At 48.2% G+C, this 17,500-nt stretch overlaps 1 protein-coding gene across 1 annotated transcript in view; it reads left to right on the forward strand.

Moving 5' to 3' along the window:
- LOC135819093 (protein unc-13 homolog D-like) overlaps window positions 1-17,500 on the forward strand; it is a 30,187-nt gene that overhangs the window by 283 nt on the left and 12,404 nt on the right. Inside the window, exons 2-13 of the mRNA XM_065332280.1 lie at window positions 352-400; window positions 1,795-1,952; window positions 2,227-2,350; window positions 2,681-2,749; window positions 3,644-3,718; window positions 4,094-4,195; window positions 7,054-7,158; window positions 7,587-7,694; window positions 12,382-12,453; window positions 15,299-15,378; window positions 15,681-15,747; window positions 17,227-17,247. Coding sequence (XP_065188352.1) covers window positions 352-400; window positions 1,795-1,952; window positions 2,227-2,350; window positions 2,681-2,749; window positions 3,644-3,718; window positions 4,094-4,195; window positions 7,054-7,158; window positions 7,587-7,694; window positions 12,382-12,453; window positions 15,299-15,378; window positions 15,681-15,747; window positions 17,227-17,247 — 1,030 coding nt within the window. The remainder of the gene's footprint in view (window positions 1-351; window positions 401-1,794; window positions 1,953-2,226; window positions 2,351-2,680; window positions 2,750-3,643; window positions 3,719-4,093; window positions 4,196-7,053; window positions 7,159-7,586; window positions 7,695-12,381; window positions 12,454-15,298; window positions 15,379-15,680; window positions 15,748-17,226; window positions 17,248-17,500) is intronic.

The following is a 17,500-nucleotide window of genomic DNA, read 5'->3' on the forward strand; positions in this document are numbered from 1 at the left end:
CGTACCGGTGCACTGTTTTGTCATCTTCACGTGGGACTCTGCACCTCTGAACGTATTCTCTCCAGTCGGTAAGTTCGTTCAGCCTGATTCAGATCAGACTGGGCCTGCTTGTAGCATTCACATGCCATGCTCAACAAGTTTCCTTGTGTTAGAAAATTTTCCTTGTTACACTCTGTCGAGTAGCCAGTGATTTGTTCGGTTTGAGTGGAGAACAAGGCACCCTCCTGATTATGGAGAACACGAGCTGGAAAACCCACTGACAGCGGCTAGGCTTGCATGCATTCTTCTAAGATTTGTGTGTGTATGTGTTTGTATTGGGTTTCGTGCGTGCATGCGTGTTTGTCTGTCCAGGTCGGGCATCTGCTACTTCTCTGATGTGTTCAAGACGCTGGACTCACGGGTGAGCAAGCCGTTCAGTGTTTGTGTGTGTATGTGTGTGTGTGTGTGTGTGTGATCACGCCTGCTCTAAGTGCAATGATGCAGTCAAATCCATGCTGTATACGCCAGTCATGGTGCTGGGAACACTACACTGTGTAGTCTCGAAAGACAGGTGGTCTCGAAAGACAGGTGGTCCCTCTGCACAGGTCGAATACACTAGTACAGTATGTGGAAATATCTGGTGTGTAGTTTGAGGGAGGTTTCTATGGGCAGGTGGTCCCTCTTCACAGGTCGAATGTACACGGAAGCATGGTACGGGATCTGGGGTAACCGGTCTCTGCGGACAGGTGTTCCCTGCACGCACGGCAAATGTATGTATGTGTGGAAATATGGCATATGGTGCGACATGACGGTGTCTACTAAAGACAGGAATGGCAGTCCCTCTATACAGGTCGAAATGTGTGCTGGGCAGGCGCGTGCCCCGTACGGGTTCCTGGGTGCCCGGAACTCCCCCCCCCTTTTTTCGCTCAAAATGCAGGATTTTGCTTCATTTTTTGAAATTGTTCCCGGGGGAGGCCCCCCGGAACCCCCCCCCCCCTTGAAGGGCACCGGCGCACGCGCGTCTCTCTGTGCAGGTCGAAATGTGTGCTGGGTGTGTTTTGTTGCTGATATAACAGGATGATCATTCATGCTTTGGATTGCTTGTTCGTTGCTCATGCCTCCTTTGATTCGAGCAGGGTGCTGGTGGGACTAACGTCATAACGGACGCCGGGAAAGTCGAATGACTAAAACCAAGAGTCCATAAACAAGAGTATGCAACTGTGATCTCTTTTCTATGGGCCAGATGCGCGGCGCGCTGCCTTCATTACCTCATTCACCTGCAGCCCGCGCACTGCGGAAAATCAAACACCGCACTTTCCCTCTGGTTTGAAATGAACTTTTGCACGGAACTGGAGTTCACGCGCCAAGATTTAGAGATCGCGTAGGTACTGGAACGAATCGAGCAAAACCGGATGGGCTCGTACGAGTAATTGTGAGTTTGAATGCATGCTTTCAGAGCGTGATGAAGGCTAATTACATAATGAAGGCAGCGCGCCGCGCACTGACCCATAACCACAGTTGCATACTCTTGTTTATGCACTCTTGCTAAAACTAATAGCTACTTTAAGAGAAAAAAAGTATAAATAAAATGATACCCGCGCTCCTGTCACAAAACGAATTGGGACTCGTTTGGTTCCAGAACGTTTTCTTGTCACATTCATCAGTGGAATGTCGTGACTGACAGAAAATAGACGACCAACAGTAGGATATAGCCATACATACTTGAGTTGAATGTTACAGTTATAGTCTCAGCGTCGCCTTTTGAAGTTTTGGCTAAACCTGAGCCCTGGATGCTTTGATGTATTTGCGACACAGATGTGCAGTAATGTTGAGTCTACCCTCCAACTGCTGATGGAAGACCTGAAGACGTGGTCGTCAGCGGGTGATGCTGGTATAGAGCTCTGCTCAACCATGTTCAAACTCTTCGTGACCGTTCGACAGCTGCTCAAGTACTTCAACATGCTCGAGGAGAAGTTAGTGCTCTTTGTGTGTAGAGTGTGCTTTTGTCTATGTTTAGTCTGTCTGTCTGTCTCTCTCTCTCTCTCTCTCTCTCTCTCTCTCTCTCTCTCTCTCTCTCTCTCTCTCTCTCTCTCTCTCTCTCTCTCTCTCACACACACACACACACACACACACACACACACACACACACACACACACACACACACACACACACACACACACACACACACACTAAAAGCACGCCCCGTGCACTATCATTGTACCGGCTTCTTGTCATACTGCATACAGAGACAGAGCAACAATGGAGCTGCAGCACTACGCGGAGTGGTTTCAGCCAGTGGTCGTGGTGTGGTTTGAAGTGGCAGAGTACAAAGCACTTCAGATGGTGGACAAGGCGGTGAACCTTGACAAGGTGAGTAGTTGAGCGTACGTTGAGCAGCTTGGTTGGATCTGGGCAGGTCCGGGGTAGGGGTGGAGTGTGTGTGTGTGTGTGTGTGTGTGTGTGTGTGTGTGTGTGTGTGTGTGTGTGTGTGTGTGCATGCGTGTGCATGTGTGCGTATGTGTGTATGCATGCATCTGGAGGCAAGGCATATCAATCATGTCCTGTATTGGATGAAGTTAAGTATGTATGGTAGTTTGCTCAGCTCTTGCTTGTGCGTTACAGAGAATGACATACATTGCATGCACAAAGTGAGTTTGTGGGTTTCGGTGTGTGTGTATGTGTGTATAATCTGCCCTTCAGGCTGTGAAAGTAGCCAGGGGTCTTAAGTACAGCACAAGTGCAGTCGATATTGGCAACACAGTGGCACAGGTGAGTAACCTTATTTCAATCCGTATTTGGTAGGATTTGCTTGAACTGAATTTTGATTGAAACATTGGTAATTTGCAGCGAAGAGACGACTTGATTTGAGGATGGTGTGTAGGGTTTTCATGTTATAATTATATTGGCTGTAGTGGAGCTTGCGTACCATGATTTCCCTTGGCAATTTCAAAATCACTTGCACGCACAGACAGGCACACATACACACACACACACACACCTTGAACCTTGAACGTGCCCATTGCCGATGGCGATGATAGCGAAGGGGCAATCTACGACTTCAAAGTAGCTTTACACACACAGACACACACATGCACACATACACGCACACACGCATACCCACTCACACACATACACACGCACACACACACACACACACACACACACACACACACACACACACACACACGCGCACACACACACTCTCTCTCTCTCTCTCTCTCTCTCTCTCTCTCTCAGTAAAACCACTTGAAAGTACATGATGTGTATCGTATCAGGGTTCTAGCCAAAGGGAGGTAGGGGGCGCAGCGCCCCCCTACTCAGTTTGTGCGCCCCCCTGTGAAAAAGTGCCGCCCCCTACTCATTTTCCGATTTTTGTGTTTTTTCACGCCATTCAACGAAAATACAGTCGATAGTCACTACTAGAGGGTTCATAAAGGCACATTTGTGAGGGGTGATGTTGGAGGTTCACTCTGTATGTTGAATTTTGCATGGCAAGACAATTTTGGACAATGGAAAAAATGGGTCATGGGGTAACTTTTTCCCATGCCCGCCCCCTACTATATTGACCTGGCTAGAACCCTGTCGTATACATTTCAATTCCCGAACGAAGGCCATGAAACGTTACGTGCGCTTGCTTTGACATCTCATGATCTGGTTTTGTAGATGGTGAAATTCTGGAAGCAGCTGGACTGGCCAGAAGCCAAACATCGCTTTGCATATGTTGTCTTGGTCCTGAATGTGAGTAATAATTGGAGCTATTCGCGGCGGTTACTGCTATTGGTTGGTTTCATCAGTGCATGCACTTATCCTCTTATCCCTGTCCTCTCTTCAGTATATGACACTTGCATAGCAATGGACTGTGTTTCAATGGGAACAAGTATGTAGGGGCGTGTTGACTCATACATGATCAGCGTGAATTTGACCTTTGGCTGTTGAAGTCTTGTCAACATCTAGTGTGATTGTGTTGCTGATTATGTGACCATGTTTGTGTGTGTGTGTGTGTGTGTGTGTGTGTGTGTGCACGTGTGTGTGTGTGTGTGTGTGTGCCTGTGTCTGTCTGTCTGTCTGTGTGCGTGTGTGTTTGTGTGCGACCATGTGTGTACACGTGTGTAGAGTGTTCACAATGTGGTGAACAAGTATGCCGAGCACGTCATCAAGAAGCTGGAGAAGGTCAGCTTCTACGACGCGGAGGGTCAGTTCGACGTGTCGGAAGAGGTACGTGCTACACCCGGTATCAAGAGTTAATAAGCTCCCAAGAGTGTGCAACTCTGCAGACAGGGTCTCTGACAGCGAAATCTGACATCGCGTGCTCAAAGTAAGACATGTACAATCTACAACGAAGGCTAGCGTGCGCGCAGTCCGAATATCTGCCAGGGTCATGCTGATGACTCGCATACGCTGAGTGGGTTTCCGTCAGGGAGTGCTATTTTTACTACTCTACTGGTCGCTAAAAACAGGCTGGGAATGTACAATGGGAATACTACACCGCGTGATGTGAGTTTTCGCCGTGGACCCCATAGAAAGGGTACTAGTATCCAGAGTTGCACACTCTTGGGAGCTTATGTACTCTTGCGTATACCGTAAAGTCACGGATAAAAGCCGGGTTTGCATACAAGCGCATCGCGGATAGAAGCCTGAAAATCAAACGGCTCAAATGCATATAAGCCTGTCGCGCGTAGAAGCCTGGCTTCTATGCAAGCGCGGATCGGGTAGGTCAAGAGTGCATGCGCTATGTACGGTGCATAGTAAAACTGCCGCCATACCGGTAGTCAGTGGTAGATCTACGCGTGTCGCGCGTAGAAGCCTGGTTCTATGTGCATACAAGTCTGGCAAAAATATCAGTGGTGCATACAAGCCTGGTTTGCATTAAAGGGGAAGTTAAGGCTAAAATCAAAATTTCACCAGTTGTAGTCTTCGGGGTGCTGAGTCGAATGGTCGTGGTCCGAGGAAGCTGAGACGCTCCCTTCCTACTTTAATCCCAATCGAACTCGCGCACTTCCACCGAAACTGGGTGACTGCGCCCTACTAGATGGGGATTTGTATGCAAAATGTCGCTAAAAGCGCCATTTCGTTCTTATAAAAGCACGGATGACCGCGATTGGCCCATATGTTGAAGTCTTTTGGACGCTGAGTCGACTGGTTTTGGTCCGAGAAAGCTGGGATGCAGCGTTCCTCCTTTATTCCCAATCGAACATGGTTGAACAAGCGGTCACGTGCTCCTGCGTGCCCAAGTCACCTGGTCACAGCGCCAGCAGGCGACAACTTTCACACCAAGGTTCAACTCGAGTGACAGGACTGCACCCAAAAAAGGTCAAACAGGCTAGTAAGTTGTACCCTGCAGGCACGGTGACCAGGTGACTGGTGTACGCAGGAGCACGTGACCGCTTGTTCAAGCATGTTCGATTGGGAATAAGGGCCGAACGCTGCATCGCAGCCTTTTCGGACCAAAACCAGTCGACTCAGCGTCCAAAAGACTACAACATATGGGCCAATCGCGGTCATCCGTGCTTTAATAAGAACGAAATGGCGCTTTTAGTGACATTTTGCATACAAATCCCCATCTAGTAGGGCGCAGTCACCCAGTTTCGGTGGAAGTGCGTGAGTTCGATTGGGGTTAAAGTAGGAAGGGAGCGTCTCAGCTTCCTCGGACCACGACCATTCGACTCAGCACCCCGAAGACTGCAACTGGTGACATTTTGATTTTAGCCTTAACTTCCCCTTTAAAGCCTGATGCAGAAAGCGGCGTATATGCTTATAAGCCCGGCTTTTATCCGCGACTTTACAGTATGACATTGTACTAGTATGTACAGTGTTGCTCAATGAAATCCAGTCACGACACTCATGAACGCGCCGGGCGTTGCACAGCCCTAGACCTGCGAACCCTGGGATTCGAAATGGTGCGAGAACTGTGTATGTTGCCCTAACAGCGCGATACTACGGATTTCTCCAAAAAGTGGATAATTGAAGAGTTGTGTTTTGGCCAGGTTTTCCACAGTCAGGACAGGTTTACCATCAGTCAATGTGTAGATTTGCTAATCCCAAACCAATATCCGGCCAGATTATATTATGGCTTTGATTCGAATTTGGTCCTACAGTAAATCACTGAATGACCATGCTAGTACAGTAGAACGCCGATTACCCGGACATCAACGATCCAGATGATCGATTATCCGGATCACCTGGTCGGGCTGGACAAAAAATAATTAGCAGGTTTTTCTAATTTGTTGCTGTTTTCCCCACTCGGAGCACAATGTGTACGTGTGCGTTGGTTGGTGTGTGTGTGTGTGTGTGTGTGTGTGTGTGTGTGTGTGTGTGTGTGTGTGTGTGGCTTTTTCTGGCCAGAGAATCCCTACTTTTTGGTGTTTTTCATTTTTTTCCTGCACACACATCACACCACATACTCCGGCATGCACTGGCTGTTGGTAACCACCCAGGAGAATAACTGGGTGGTGTAGACCAGGCTGAATAGTGGCAGTTGATTCTTCAGCCTTGCAGGCTGTTGAATGGTGTAATCCCAGCACAAGTTGCTATGGCTCCTGCTGTGGCATCGCTATCATTGCCTCCGGCGATGGGCGTCGAAAAGGTCAATGCTCAAAAAGGTGGCCAGTCATTTCGATGGCGTGGGTTCGAATCCCACCACTGCCACCACGTGTAACGTTGGCCTGAGGTTACAAATTACACTCACAGGATCATAAACTCCCCAGCCCCCAGCCAGGCACCAGTTCCAACCATGACAAGACGTCGAGATCAAAACTGCAACTCTCAAGTCCAAAAACATTCTCAAGAACCAAAAGAAAAAAACAGCATCAGAACAGAGCGAGCCAACGAAAGGAAACGCATGCGTGTGTGCCTGTGTGTACGAATGACGTATGCATGCATGTCATGAAGTAGAGTCACATTCTTAGCTATAATTAAGAGTGGAAATATTACTACGCCAAACGAAACATGTGCAACATGTTACATGTGTGTGTGTGTGTGTGTGTGTGTGTGTGTGTGTGTGTGTGTGTGCGTGCGTGCGTGCGTGCGTGTGTGCATATGTGTGTTCAATTTGGCTGTGTTTGTGTATATAACAGTTGTGTGTTGTTCAGAACAGTCTCGATCACGTAGCCGAGTGCATGGACCGAGTACCAGCTGATCTGGAGTGGGACAAAGTGGCTGATGATTATGAAGGTTATGAGGTAAAAAGAAAAAAAAAACAGTAGCGTTCTTATTGGTGCTGCTCGCTTCCTTACGGACGTGTGTGTGTGTGTGTGTGTGTATGTGTGTGTGTGTGTGTGTGTGTGTGCGTGTGTGTACATGTTGCGTACAACATTTTGTTCGGAATTTTCAATGTGGTACTCGCGTGTTTGCATCTCCACTCTCATTACTGTAAAACACGATATTTTCGGTGTAACTTTAATTTCGGTGATTTCGGTAGAGAAACCAGGCACCTAAATTTAAATTACACCTAAAAGGCACCAGAGTATGCACTGTATGTGAAGGGAACGCTGGTCACCTAATTCTAACCTACACCTGAAACCTGGCAGGTTCCTGACACCGAAATTTTAATGCACCTAAAACTACGTGTTTTACAGTATCCGTCACTGTGTGTTGTGCTGATTTGCAGAGAGGAAGTCGAGACAAGGCCCACAAGATGTGTGAACAGATGGTGAGCAGCTTCCATGATGACATGAACAACAAGCGCTCTAAGATCGTGGAGCGTATCACGGATCGGGTCAGTGTAGTTTGTGTGCGTGCGTGTGCGTGTGTGTGTGTGCGCGCGCGTATGTTTGTGTGTGTACGTGTGCTTCCCCATGTCCGCGGGCTGCGTGAAGACATGAGTGTGATTTGGACGGCGATCGGTAGATTCCAACATCGGCAGTATGGCTTGAGAATGAACGAGCATTTGAAATTTTTTAAAGTTCGTTTGAATCATTTCACTCCCGGCGTGTGCCTTGATCCTTGAGGGTGGTGGAGTTCCTACGGATGCGGTAAACTCATTCTGACTGGGTCTCATGTATTAAAACTGAATTTTATTCCCGTAGCTATGCAGAAGACGTTACTTCAGTAACGTCTGGCGCTAGCCAGGGTCCACACAGCTTTAATTCCCGTAGCTATGCAGAAGACGTTACTTCAGTAACGTCTGGCGCTAGCCAGGGTCCACACAGCTTTAATTCCCGTAGCTATGCAGAAGACGTTACTTCAGTAACGTCTGGCGCTAGCCAGGGTCCACACAGCTTTAATTTGGTGTTTGTTTGTTTGTTTGTTTGTTTGTTTGTGTCACGCCTGGCGCTATCCCGTATCTGTACCGTACTGTACCGTACCAGCAAAGACAGCTGGCTACTATATGTTTGTTTGTTTGTGCCATCGACATGCCTGGCGCTATCCCCTACCTGTCCCGTACCATCAAGAGTACGGTACGAGGTCATTTGCTATTTTTGGACACTCAAATTAAATAGCACCCCATTATGTTGGTTTGTAAAATAAATTAATTTTTTTTCTTGCTTTTCTATTGGCACACTTATGCTTTACCACCACCACACACACCTGAAGGCTTAGAGTTGAAGTGTGCGGCCACAACTTGACCTGATCAAAGGTGTCTTTTTCTACTGCTTTTTCAATGCGAGCAATTATTGGACAACAAAATTAAATAGCATCTAGCAGCAGTCTGCAGTGGCGTGGACAAGTAAAACTTGCACAGGACATGAAAATGGGGTAGGGCTATGCCTTTGAGACCGGCTGATATGAGTTCTAATGACAGGCCGTTCGTAGCAAGCTCTTCAACGCTTTGACACACAATTAAAGGGTCACTCAAGGGTTTTCATGGATGTCATATTCAAGAACAGAGGAGAGCACTCCAGTGTGATGCATCTCCTTCTCATATTTCGCAAAGAGTGGAGGGGTAACGCCGTAACTAGCCGCTGCGTCCTTCTTGGTTAGGAAGTGTTCACTGGTGCCAGGTGAGTGGAACGCTCGCACTGCTAAAAGAGATTTCTCCTAACCAGAACCCCTCGACAAACGCACCGGCTGAGAAGGCGAGGAGACTCTTCCAGGCAGATTCGAGGTGGAAGACGTAGTCTCTGGGGTTGATGGAAGGGATACAACATTCCCCATGTCGACATTCTCTCCGTCATGCGACGTAGAGTCGACGGAATCCTCCATCATTAGTTATTTAATCGAAATTTTCAAAATTACCCACTACATTACCTAAGAATAGTAAAGAAAACGCCCAGAAGGAAACGGCTTTCGCCGCAAAAAATAGGCACGAAGAAACGTGAGGACCACACGAAGACACTCTTGTCAAAGATTTGTCCACCAAGGAAAGCACAACGACTCAGGAGGCCTCTACTTCCATATTTAACTGATTTGTCCAAAAATTGCAACATGTCCAAAAATTGCGAATCACCTCGTACCATCAAGAGAATGAGTATATATGCGAAGTGTATCGGGGGAAAGCATTCAGTGCAGTAACATTTTGTGTGGATTTGTGTGCGAGGCCGAGAACCCACTAGCAGGCTGGCTGGTCCGCCTGTCGACCAGCCCGGGGATCCCATGTAGGCTGATAGCATAATAATTATAACGTATCAGATTGAGTAATTATAACGTATAAACAGTCATGTAGATCTATAGCAGGGAGTCATATTATGTAAACGACTCCCAGCTGTATGGGGAGATTTTCTGAAAATAAATACGAAGTGGGGAGACGAGTGAATGCAATCAGAAAATCTTACCATACAGCAGGGAGTACTATTATGTAAACGACTCACTGCTGTATGGGGAGATTTTCTGAAAAAAATACGAAGTAGGGAGACGAGTAAATGCAATCAGAATGGATGTTAGTTGCCGTCAGTATAATAATAAGAAGAAGAAGAACGTCCGTGATCGGCAGAGTCAGCGCCGGTCCCAAAAAACGTCAGGACAGACATCCCGTCGACTCCAGAACGCCCGTGATCGGCAGAGTCAGCGCCGGTCCCATAGCTATGCAGAAGGCGTTACTTGTACTTCAGTATCTCATTGAAACGTTTTTGCAATACAATGATGTAGCTAATCAAAGGAAAAAGCATTTCCATCAGTTCTAACAACATGCACGATGAGCTAGGCAACAAAGCATAGCGCAGGGCCCTGAGCTTCCAAGCTCTCTCGTTTGGTATTTGTGTGTTTGTTTGTTTGTTTGTTTGTGTCACGCCTGGCGCTATCCGTATCTGATGGCAAAAAAGCATAGGATGTTATAAATTTTTCAATTCTCCTATTTTTTGGCATATCCTGGGATTCGAACCCGCACTATCGACTTACTTCGAAGTACATGCATTCCCCCATACACTTCGCATTCATACCCATTCTTCCAAGTTGCTTCACGTTATTATCTTGCGTTTGAAAGCCCTATTTGAATATTGCGGGCAGCTGTATGTGGCCAGCTGTGTTCTATGGTAGGGTACGGTACGGGAGACGGTGTCGTATTACCCTCGATCGTACCTGTCCCGTACCTATCCCCTCCCGTACCGTGCCATCAAAGACGGCTGGCCACATACAGCTGCCCGCAATATTCAAATAGGGCTTTCAAATGCAAGATCACAATGTGAAACAACTTGGAAGAATTAGTATGTATGCGAAGTGTATCGGGGATGCATGCAGGGCGCGCGATAGTGCGGGTTCGACTCCCAGGTTATGTCTTAAAAAAAGGATTTTTTTTTAAAATTTATAACATCCCTATGCTTTTTTTTGTCTAGGTCATCAAGGCAAAAAAAGCATAGCGTAGGGCCCTGAGCTTCCAAGCTCTCTCGTTTGGTATTTGTGTGTTTTTTTGTTTGTTTGTTTGTTTGTGTCACGCCTGGCGCTATCCCGTATCTGTCCCGTACCGTACCATCAAACACAGCTGGCCACATACAGCTGGCCGCAATATTCAAATAGGGCTTTCAAACCCAAGATCATAACATGAAGCAACTTGGAAGAATGGGTATGAATGCGAAGTGTATGGCGGAATGCATGTAGGGCGATAGTGCGGGTTCGAATCCCAGGATATGCCTGAAAAAAAAATAGGAGAATTGAAAAATTTATAACATCCCTATTCTTTTTTTGCCGCCATCAAGGCGGTAGACGGTGTCGTATTACCCTCGATCGTACCTGTCCCGTACCTATCCCGTACCTATCCCGTACCTATCCCGTACCTATCCCGTACCTATCCCGTACCTATCCCGTACCTATCCCGTACCGTACCGTACCATCAAACACGTCTGGCCACAATGCACATTAAAATAGGGCTTTCAAATGCAAGATCGTGAAGCAACTTGGAAGAATTATTATTGCATGTCACGTGAGGGTTGCCTGTACTACAGCCAATGAGCGCTCTTGCTCAGCGGTCTGTATTTCTCGGTATTGCCCGGCAAGTTATTGCCCGCTCAGTTACATGTACGCGCATGCGGACTGTCATTCTTGTACTTTGTGGTTCGTGATCAGATCAAGTTGCTACAGTTCGGACTTTCAAATTTGAAACACAAAACAGCAACTAACTTGATCTGACTACAAACTACAAAGCACGAGAATGACAGACCACACGCGCGCGCATGTAACTGAGCTGACAATAACTTACTTGTTCCAGCCACATGAACCAGCCGCCTCAGCAGGTGAATGCAACCTTGACATCGATATCGATGCGTTGGTGAGCAGCCGACGAACTTGACGAACTGAATGCGTTTGAGACGAAGTTGTGGAGCCCATCCCAGTTTCAGTTCCTGTTCCAGGACTTCCTACACGCAGTGCTCAATCACGAACAACAACACCATCGATATCGTAAAGAAATAGAGAATTTCAAAACCACAAACGATGTTTACCACTGAACAAGTGTGTCGGGAGACTGAGAAAGTCGGAAAGGTTTCTCTCCATTTTCTGGAATGTTTGGGTCAAGCATGCAATAAATGATTTACTGCGCCTCGTACGCACTCGTACACGGGCAATACCGGCTTGATACATGACCTCACGGCTGGCGCCGTTCGGTCATGTATCAGCCGGTATTGCCCTTGTACTCGTTGGTACTCGTGCAGTAAATCATACGTATGTATGCGAAGTGTATCGGGGGATGCATGCAGGGCGCGCGATAGTGCGGGTTCGAATCCCAGGTTATGTCTTAAAAAAAGGAATTTTTTAAAGAATTTTTAACATCCCTATGCTTTTTTTTGTCTAGGTCATCAAGGCAAAAAAGCATAGCGTAGGGCCCTGAGCTTCCAAGCTCTCTCGTTTATTTTTAAAGAATTTGTGCACTTGGATGTCAGATTTAACTCGGATACCCTGTTATCGCACTTTCTGACCGCTTATTGTCTTGTTACAGTCGTGGATATTTGCTTCATAACTCGTTTCCATGTGATTTTTTCTACTTGGATGTCAACTTTTCATTTTGTGTTTTCCCTTGTGCTGCTTTACATACACAGATGGGCAAGGATATTGTGTCGCACATGACTCATTATGTGACGGAGATTTCGGACGGAAAGGACCGTGTTCAGGTTAGCATTGCGGTGCCCTGCGCGTCCAGCCGAGGTGTTATGCCAGTGGCAGGTGGTGTAGCGACGTTGTGCTGTGCTGTTGGAGTGTGTAGCGGTGGTGTGCTGTGCTATTCGGGGCAGTTGTGTGTGTGCGTGTGTGTGTGTGTCAGTTTTCTGACAGTTCGCCGGAGTCCCTGGAACGCCGTCCTACCCGCCATGAGTTAGATAACCCGCCCACGCACCAAGAAATTGGCCGTGCTCTCAAGAAGCTGAGCCTCGGTAAAGCTGGTGGTGAATCGGGCATATTGCCAGATATGCTAGTCCACCCTGGAGCAGACTTTCTTGCTGCTTTCCACCAACTCTTGGGCGACATCTGGGCCAAGGGTTCAGTAATGGATGATTGGCGGAATGTGGTGGTGGTTCCCGTCCCCTAGAAAGGTGACCTTCGCTGCTGCGACAACTGGAGGGGCATCAGCTTGCTGGATGTCACTGGAAAGGTGTTTGCCCGGGTTATGCAGGACCGTTTGCAGGTTGTGGCTAAGGAAATTCTCCCGGATTCCCAGTGCGGTTTTCGGCGAGGTCGAGGTTGCACGGACATGATCTTCTGTGCACGTCAACTAGTGGAGAAGACTATTGAGCACAACATCTCTCTTTACGTCTTGTTTGTAGATCTCCAGAAGGCATATGACTCCATCCCCCGCACAGCGTTCTGGAGTGTGCTGGATAGGCTGGGTGTTCCGCCGGTTATGTTGGGACTAGGGGTGAAACGAGTATCTATTTTGACCAATCGATCACTCGTTCATAATATTCGATTGAGTATCCGATTATTTCGAGTATTTTATCAAAATTCAAAAGCACAAGATTTGCGAGTTCTCGACCAATTCGGAAGAAATTATCTGTGAACATAGAACAAAAGTCGCCAATGTCTTGTACAGAGTGTAAAGTAACGATTTTCATCAGTACTTTTATATCTCAGAACGTTACTTGCCGTGGTGATCGCATCGTCCAAGTCTTAAAATACTGACTCAAACCATGCATAACGCATGCATACCAGTGGACCAGCGGTACAACAAAAGTTTTTGAAAAATACAATGCCAATACTAAAAAAAAACAAAAAACAAAAAAAAACGATCGAGTGCAGAATTTCGAATACTCGCTCGTTTGAAATTTTCGAACGAATACTCGAATATTCGAACTAATCGTTTCACCCCTAGTTGGGACTCATCAAGTCCCTTCATGAGGGTATGATTGCGAAGGTGCGAGTCAACGGTAAGCTTTCCGACAACATCTCTGTGACTAATGGGCTGCGTCAAGGATGTACCCTAGCGCCCACCCTCTTCAACCTGTATTTCAGTGTGGTGGTTGCGGACTGGCACATATGTTGTCCAGACGCTGGAGTTGACCTGCTGTTCAGGAACGGTCGCAAGCTGGTTGGGGACCGCACGGCGAAGTCCCGGTTATCCGCCACGAGGGTGACTGAGTCCCAGTTCGCGGATGATGCAGCGTTGTATGCAACCACCAGTGAGAGATTTGAGTGCATGACGTCCGAGTTCATCTTGTGTGCACAGCGATGGGGACTGACCGTCAGCATTAGAAAGACGAAGGGCATGGCGGTGGGTCAACCAACATCAGTTGATCCTGTTCAACTCGATGGTGACAGGAGGATTGACATGGTGGACGGGTTCCGGTACCTTGGCAGCGTGCTCTCTGCTGACGGAACGGTGGATGCGGACCTCACTGCTCGTTTGGCGCAGGCTGTTCGGCGTGCTCAGGCCTCCGATATTTCAGTGCGTACATCTCTCGGTCCACACCAAGCGGCTGGTGTATCGTGCTATTGTCCTTCCTGCTCTTCTCTACGGTGCGGAGACATGGCCCATCAAAGCGGATCATATTCGCCGACTCAACGCCTTTCACCATCAGTGTTTTCGCACAATTCTTGGTATCTCTCGTCGTGACCAATGGGAGGAGAGATTGTCATCGGCATCGCTGAGTGAGCTGGCAGAGGGGGACGTCGACATGGCCGATGTGGTCAGGAAGCACCGCTTGCGGTGGCTTGGTCATGGTACACGGATGAAGGAGACCCGGCTGCCCAAGCAGATGCTGTTCGGCGAACTGTCCTGCAAACGCCCGCAAAATGGTCTCAAGAAGCGCCGGCGGGATGTTGTGTCCTCGGACTTTACTGTCATCGGTTTGTCTGAAGCGGACTGGTATGACACAGCGCAGGAGAGATCCGCCTGGTTTCAGTGTTGTCGACAGAGGGTCGAGTAGGAAGCCCCAGACATCCCGTGCCCCAACTACCGCTGTGACAGAGTGTTCCGCCGTCCTGGTGACCTCAAGCGGCATGCGCCATAGTGCAGATTTCGGGTTTAGAGCCTCAGCGTGAGGAAGCCATCGCTATCATTGCTACGGCAATGGGCGTTCAAGGTTCAAGGTGTGTGTGCATGTGTGTGTGTGTGTGTGTGTGTGTGTGTGTGTGTGTGTGTGTGTGTGTGTGTGCGCGCGTGCATGTGTGTGTGTGTGTGTGTGTGTACGCGCGTGTGTGTGTACACGTGTGTGTGTACACGCGCGTGCATGTGTGTGTGTGTGTGTGTGTGTGTGTAAAACATGAAAGTTGAAGAAGTTTTTCAAGTTCTGATATCTCCTTGATAGTGTGCATAACGTTAACAATGCATGGTGTTCAGAGTTCAGACTTGTTTTTACAGTACATGCACACGGATATAAACCTTCACGTTGGATTGTTTGCTTAGATATCATGACTTGTTCGTGTGTGTGTGTGTGTGTGTGTGTGTGTGTGCGTGTGTGCGTGCCTTGTTGTGTACGCGTGCCTTGTTGTGTACGCGCGCATGCGTGTATTGACTGTGTTCAGGCCATCAACGCCCTGATGATGTACCTGGACACGAATCTGCAGACTATGTACACTGAGCTGTATGAATCAACGTTTGTGATGTAAGCTCATGCGCATGCCCAGTAACATCTAGGGAGCCATGCATTGCCATTGGCAGGAGAAGCTGTTCCTCTATTCTTTATACTGTGGTGTCCAGCGTGAAGTCCTGCTTTTTGTCCTGCTTCTCACCTACTAGTGCTTGTCAGCGGCGCTCACAAGTTCATGGGAGAGAGCCGTGCTCTCCCCCCCCCCCCCCTTCATGTGTTTGTGTGTGTGTGTGTGTGGAGGGGGGGGGGGGGGGGGCAGCCTGCGTATCCATGGTATCCGTGTGCTTATCCCGTCTGTGTATGTTTGTTATGTGCAGTGCCGTGTTCTACCTGTGGGAATGCGTCCTCAACACCGTCAAGACCACGCTTCTTGCTGACTCAGAGGTACTAGTCTGTGTGTGGATGTGGGTGTGCGCACGCGCGCGCTTTTGTGTGTGTGGGTGTGGCGGTTCAATAGCCAGGTGAGTCATCTTTGCAAGATTCCTTTTGAGTCTCTCTCCCTTCTCCCGGGGAGACCCACGTGACCAGTTTGGCAGTGAGCAGCAAGTACAAGTGTGTGTGTGTGTGTGTGTGTGTGTGTGTGTGTGTGTGTGTGTGTGTGTATGTGTGTGTGTGTGCGTGTGTGTATGTGTGTGTGCGTGTGCCAGCTAGTTCGGTTGGTGGGTACACTTATGCCTGATTGTGTTAGGTCTGTTGCCAACGGGCTCGGCTGCTTGGAGGTGTAATGTTGCACCTGCCACCTTTGTTGGTTCCCGGGTTCATATACTTTCTATTTGAAGTATACATACATGTTAACCATGGACTGCTTCTGGCTAGATTAGGCCATGTAAAATATATTGATTGCTTATCGTCAGATTTCCCCGAGAAATCGGGGCGGACGGGAGGTTTTTAATTTAATTTTTTATTATGCATTTATGGCTGTAGGGCAGGTGTTCGCAACCCCAGAGGATAATGGAAAGTGGAACAACCAACGTTACGTAGAAAAAAACGAAGAAAATCAGGCAGCTTTTGATCAGTTTCACTTTTCAAGCCCATAGCAACTAAGTTATGGTTCAGTCTGTGGACTTGACCTTCGAAAATCTACGGCCATGCTGATTAGAGGCTGTAGACCGCAGGACATACAGTACATTTACCAGTACAAAAAATAAAATAATTCGGCGGGGAGGCTGAAAATTTGGGGCGGGCGCGGACGATAAACAATCAATTTTTTTTACTTGGCCTTAACTCTTGTGTAATCAATGGTGCTAGTGAAGCTTTTATCAGATCCACTCTGATTTAGCCACCCACACTAGCAGCAAGTATTACCTTCACTGGGGGCAGGGGTAACTGCAGTTGGATCCCGGGACGGATACCCTGATGCCGTCAATCCTTTTTTCTGCACCTTGTCCTCACCCACTTACTGAGGTGTGGTGAGCCCATAAGTGGGATCATTTTCAAGTCCACCCAGAGTTTTGGGGATTTCAGGGGGTGTCGGCCAATTGAGTCATCTTTCCAAGATTCCTTTTGAGTCTCTCTCCCCTCTCTCCCGAGGAGACTCGCGTGACCAGTTTTGGCAGTGAGCAACAAGTACAAGTGTGTGTGTGTGTGTGTGTGTGTGTGTGTGTGTGTGTGTGTGTGTGTGTGTGTGTGCGTGCGTGTGCGTGCGTGCGCACGCGTGTGGGTCACCCGGTGGGGGGGGGGGGGGGGCATGTGTGTGTGTGTGTGGGGGGGGGGGGGGGGTGCACGTTGCTGCCTCTGCCACAGCCCTTTCTATGCTTCGCTATACGTATACCACATTTGCCAAACGATATGTGCGTGTATGTGTGCATGCATATTGTATGTGCGTATGTGTGTGTGTTTGTGTTTTGCATGGGTTCTATTTAGTTCATCCGTGAACAGCGCAAGGTGAGTCCAGTCACGTTGCATGCAGAACACTGTCATTGATCTTCTGTAGTGTTGCCTATAAAGTAAAACTGAAAATGAAACAGTGCCAGTCTGTACTCAGGTACTCGGGTGCCCGTGTTGTCACCCATGGTCTTCACGGGTAATCAGGTACCTTCGTGAGCTGTGTTCTTCACGGGTAGCCAGGTACATGTACTTGTGTGAGCCATGGTCCTCACGGGTAATCGGGTACCTGTGTGAGCCATGGTCCTCACGG

Source organism: Sycon ciliatum, chromosome 1, assembly GCF_964019385.1.
Source record: "Sycon ciliatum chromosome 1, ocSycCili1.1, whole genome shotgun sequence".
Taxonomy (NCBI): Eukaryota; Metazoa; Porifera; class Calcarea; order Leucosolenida; family Sycettidae; genus Sycon; species Sycon ciliatum.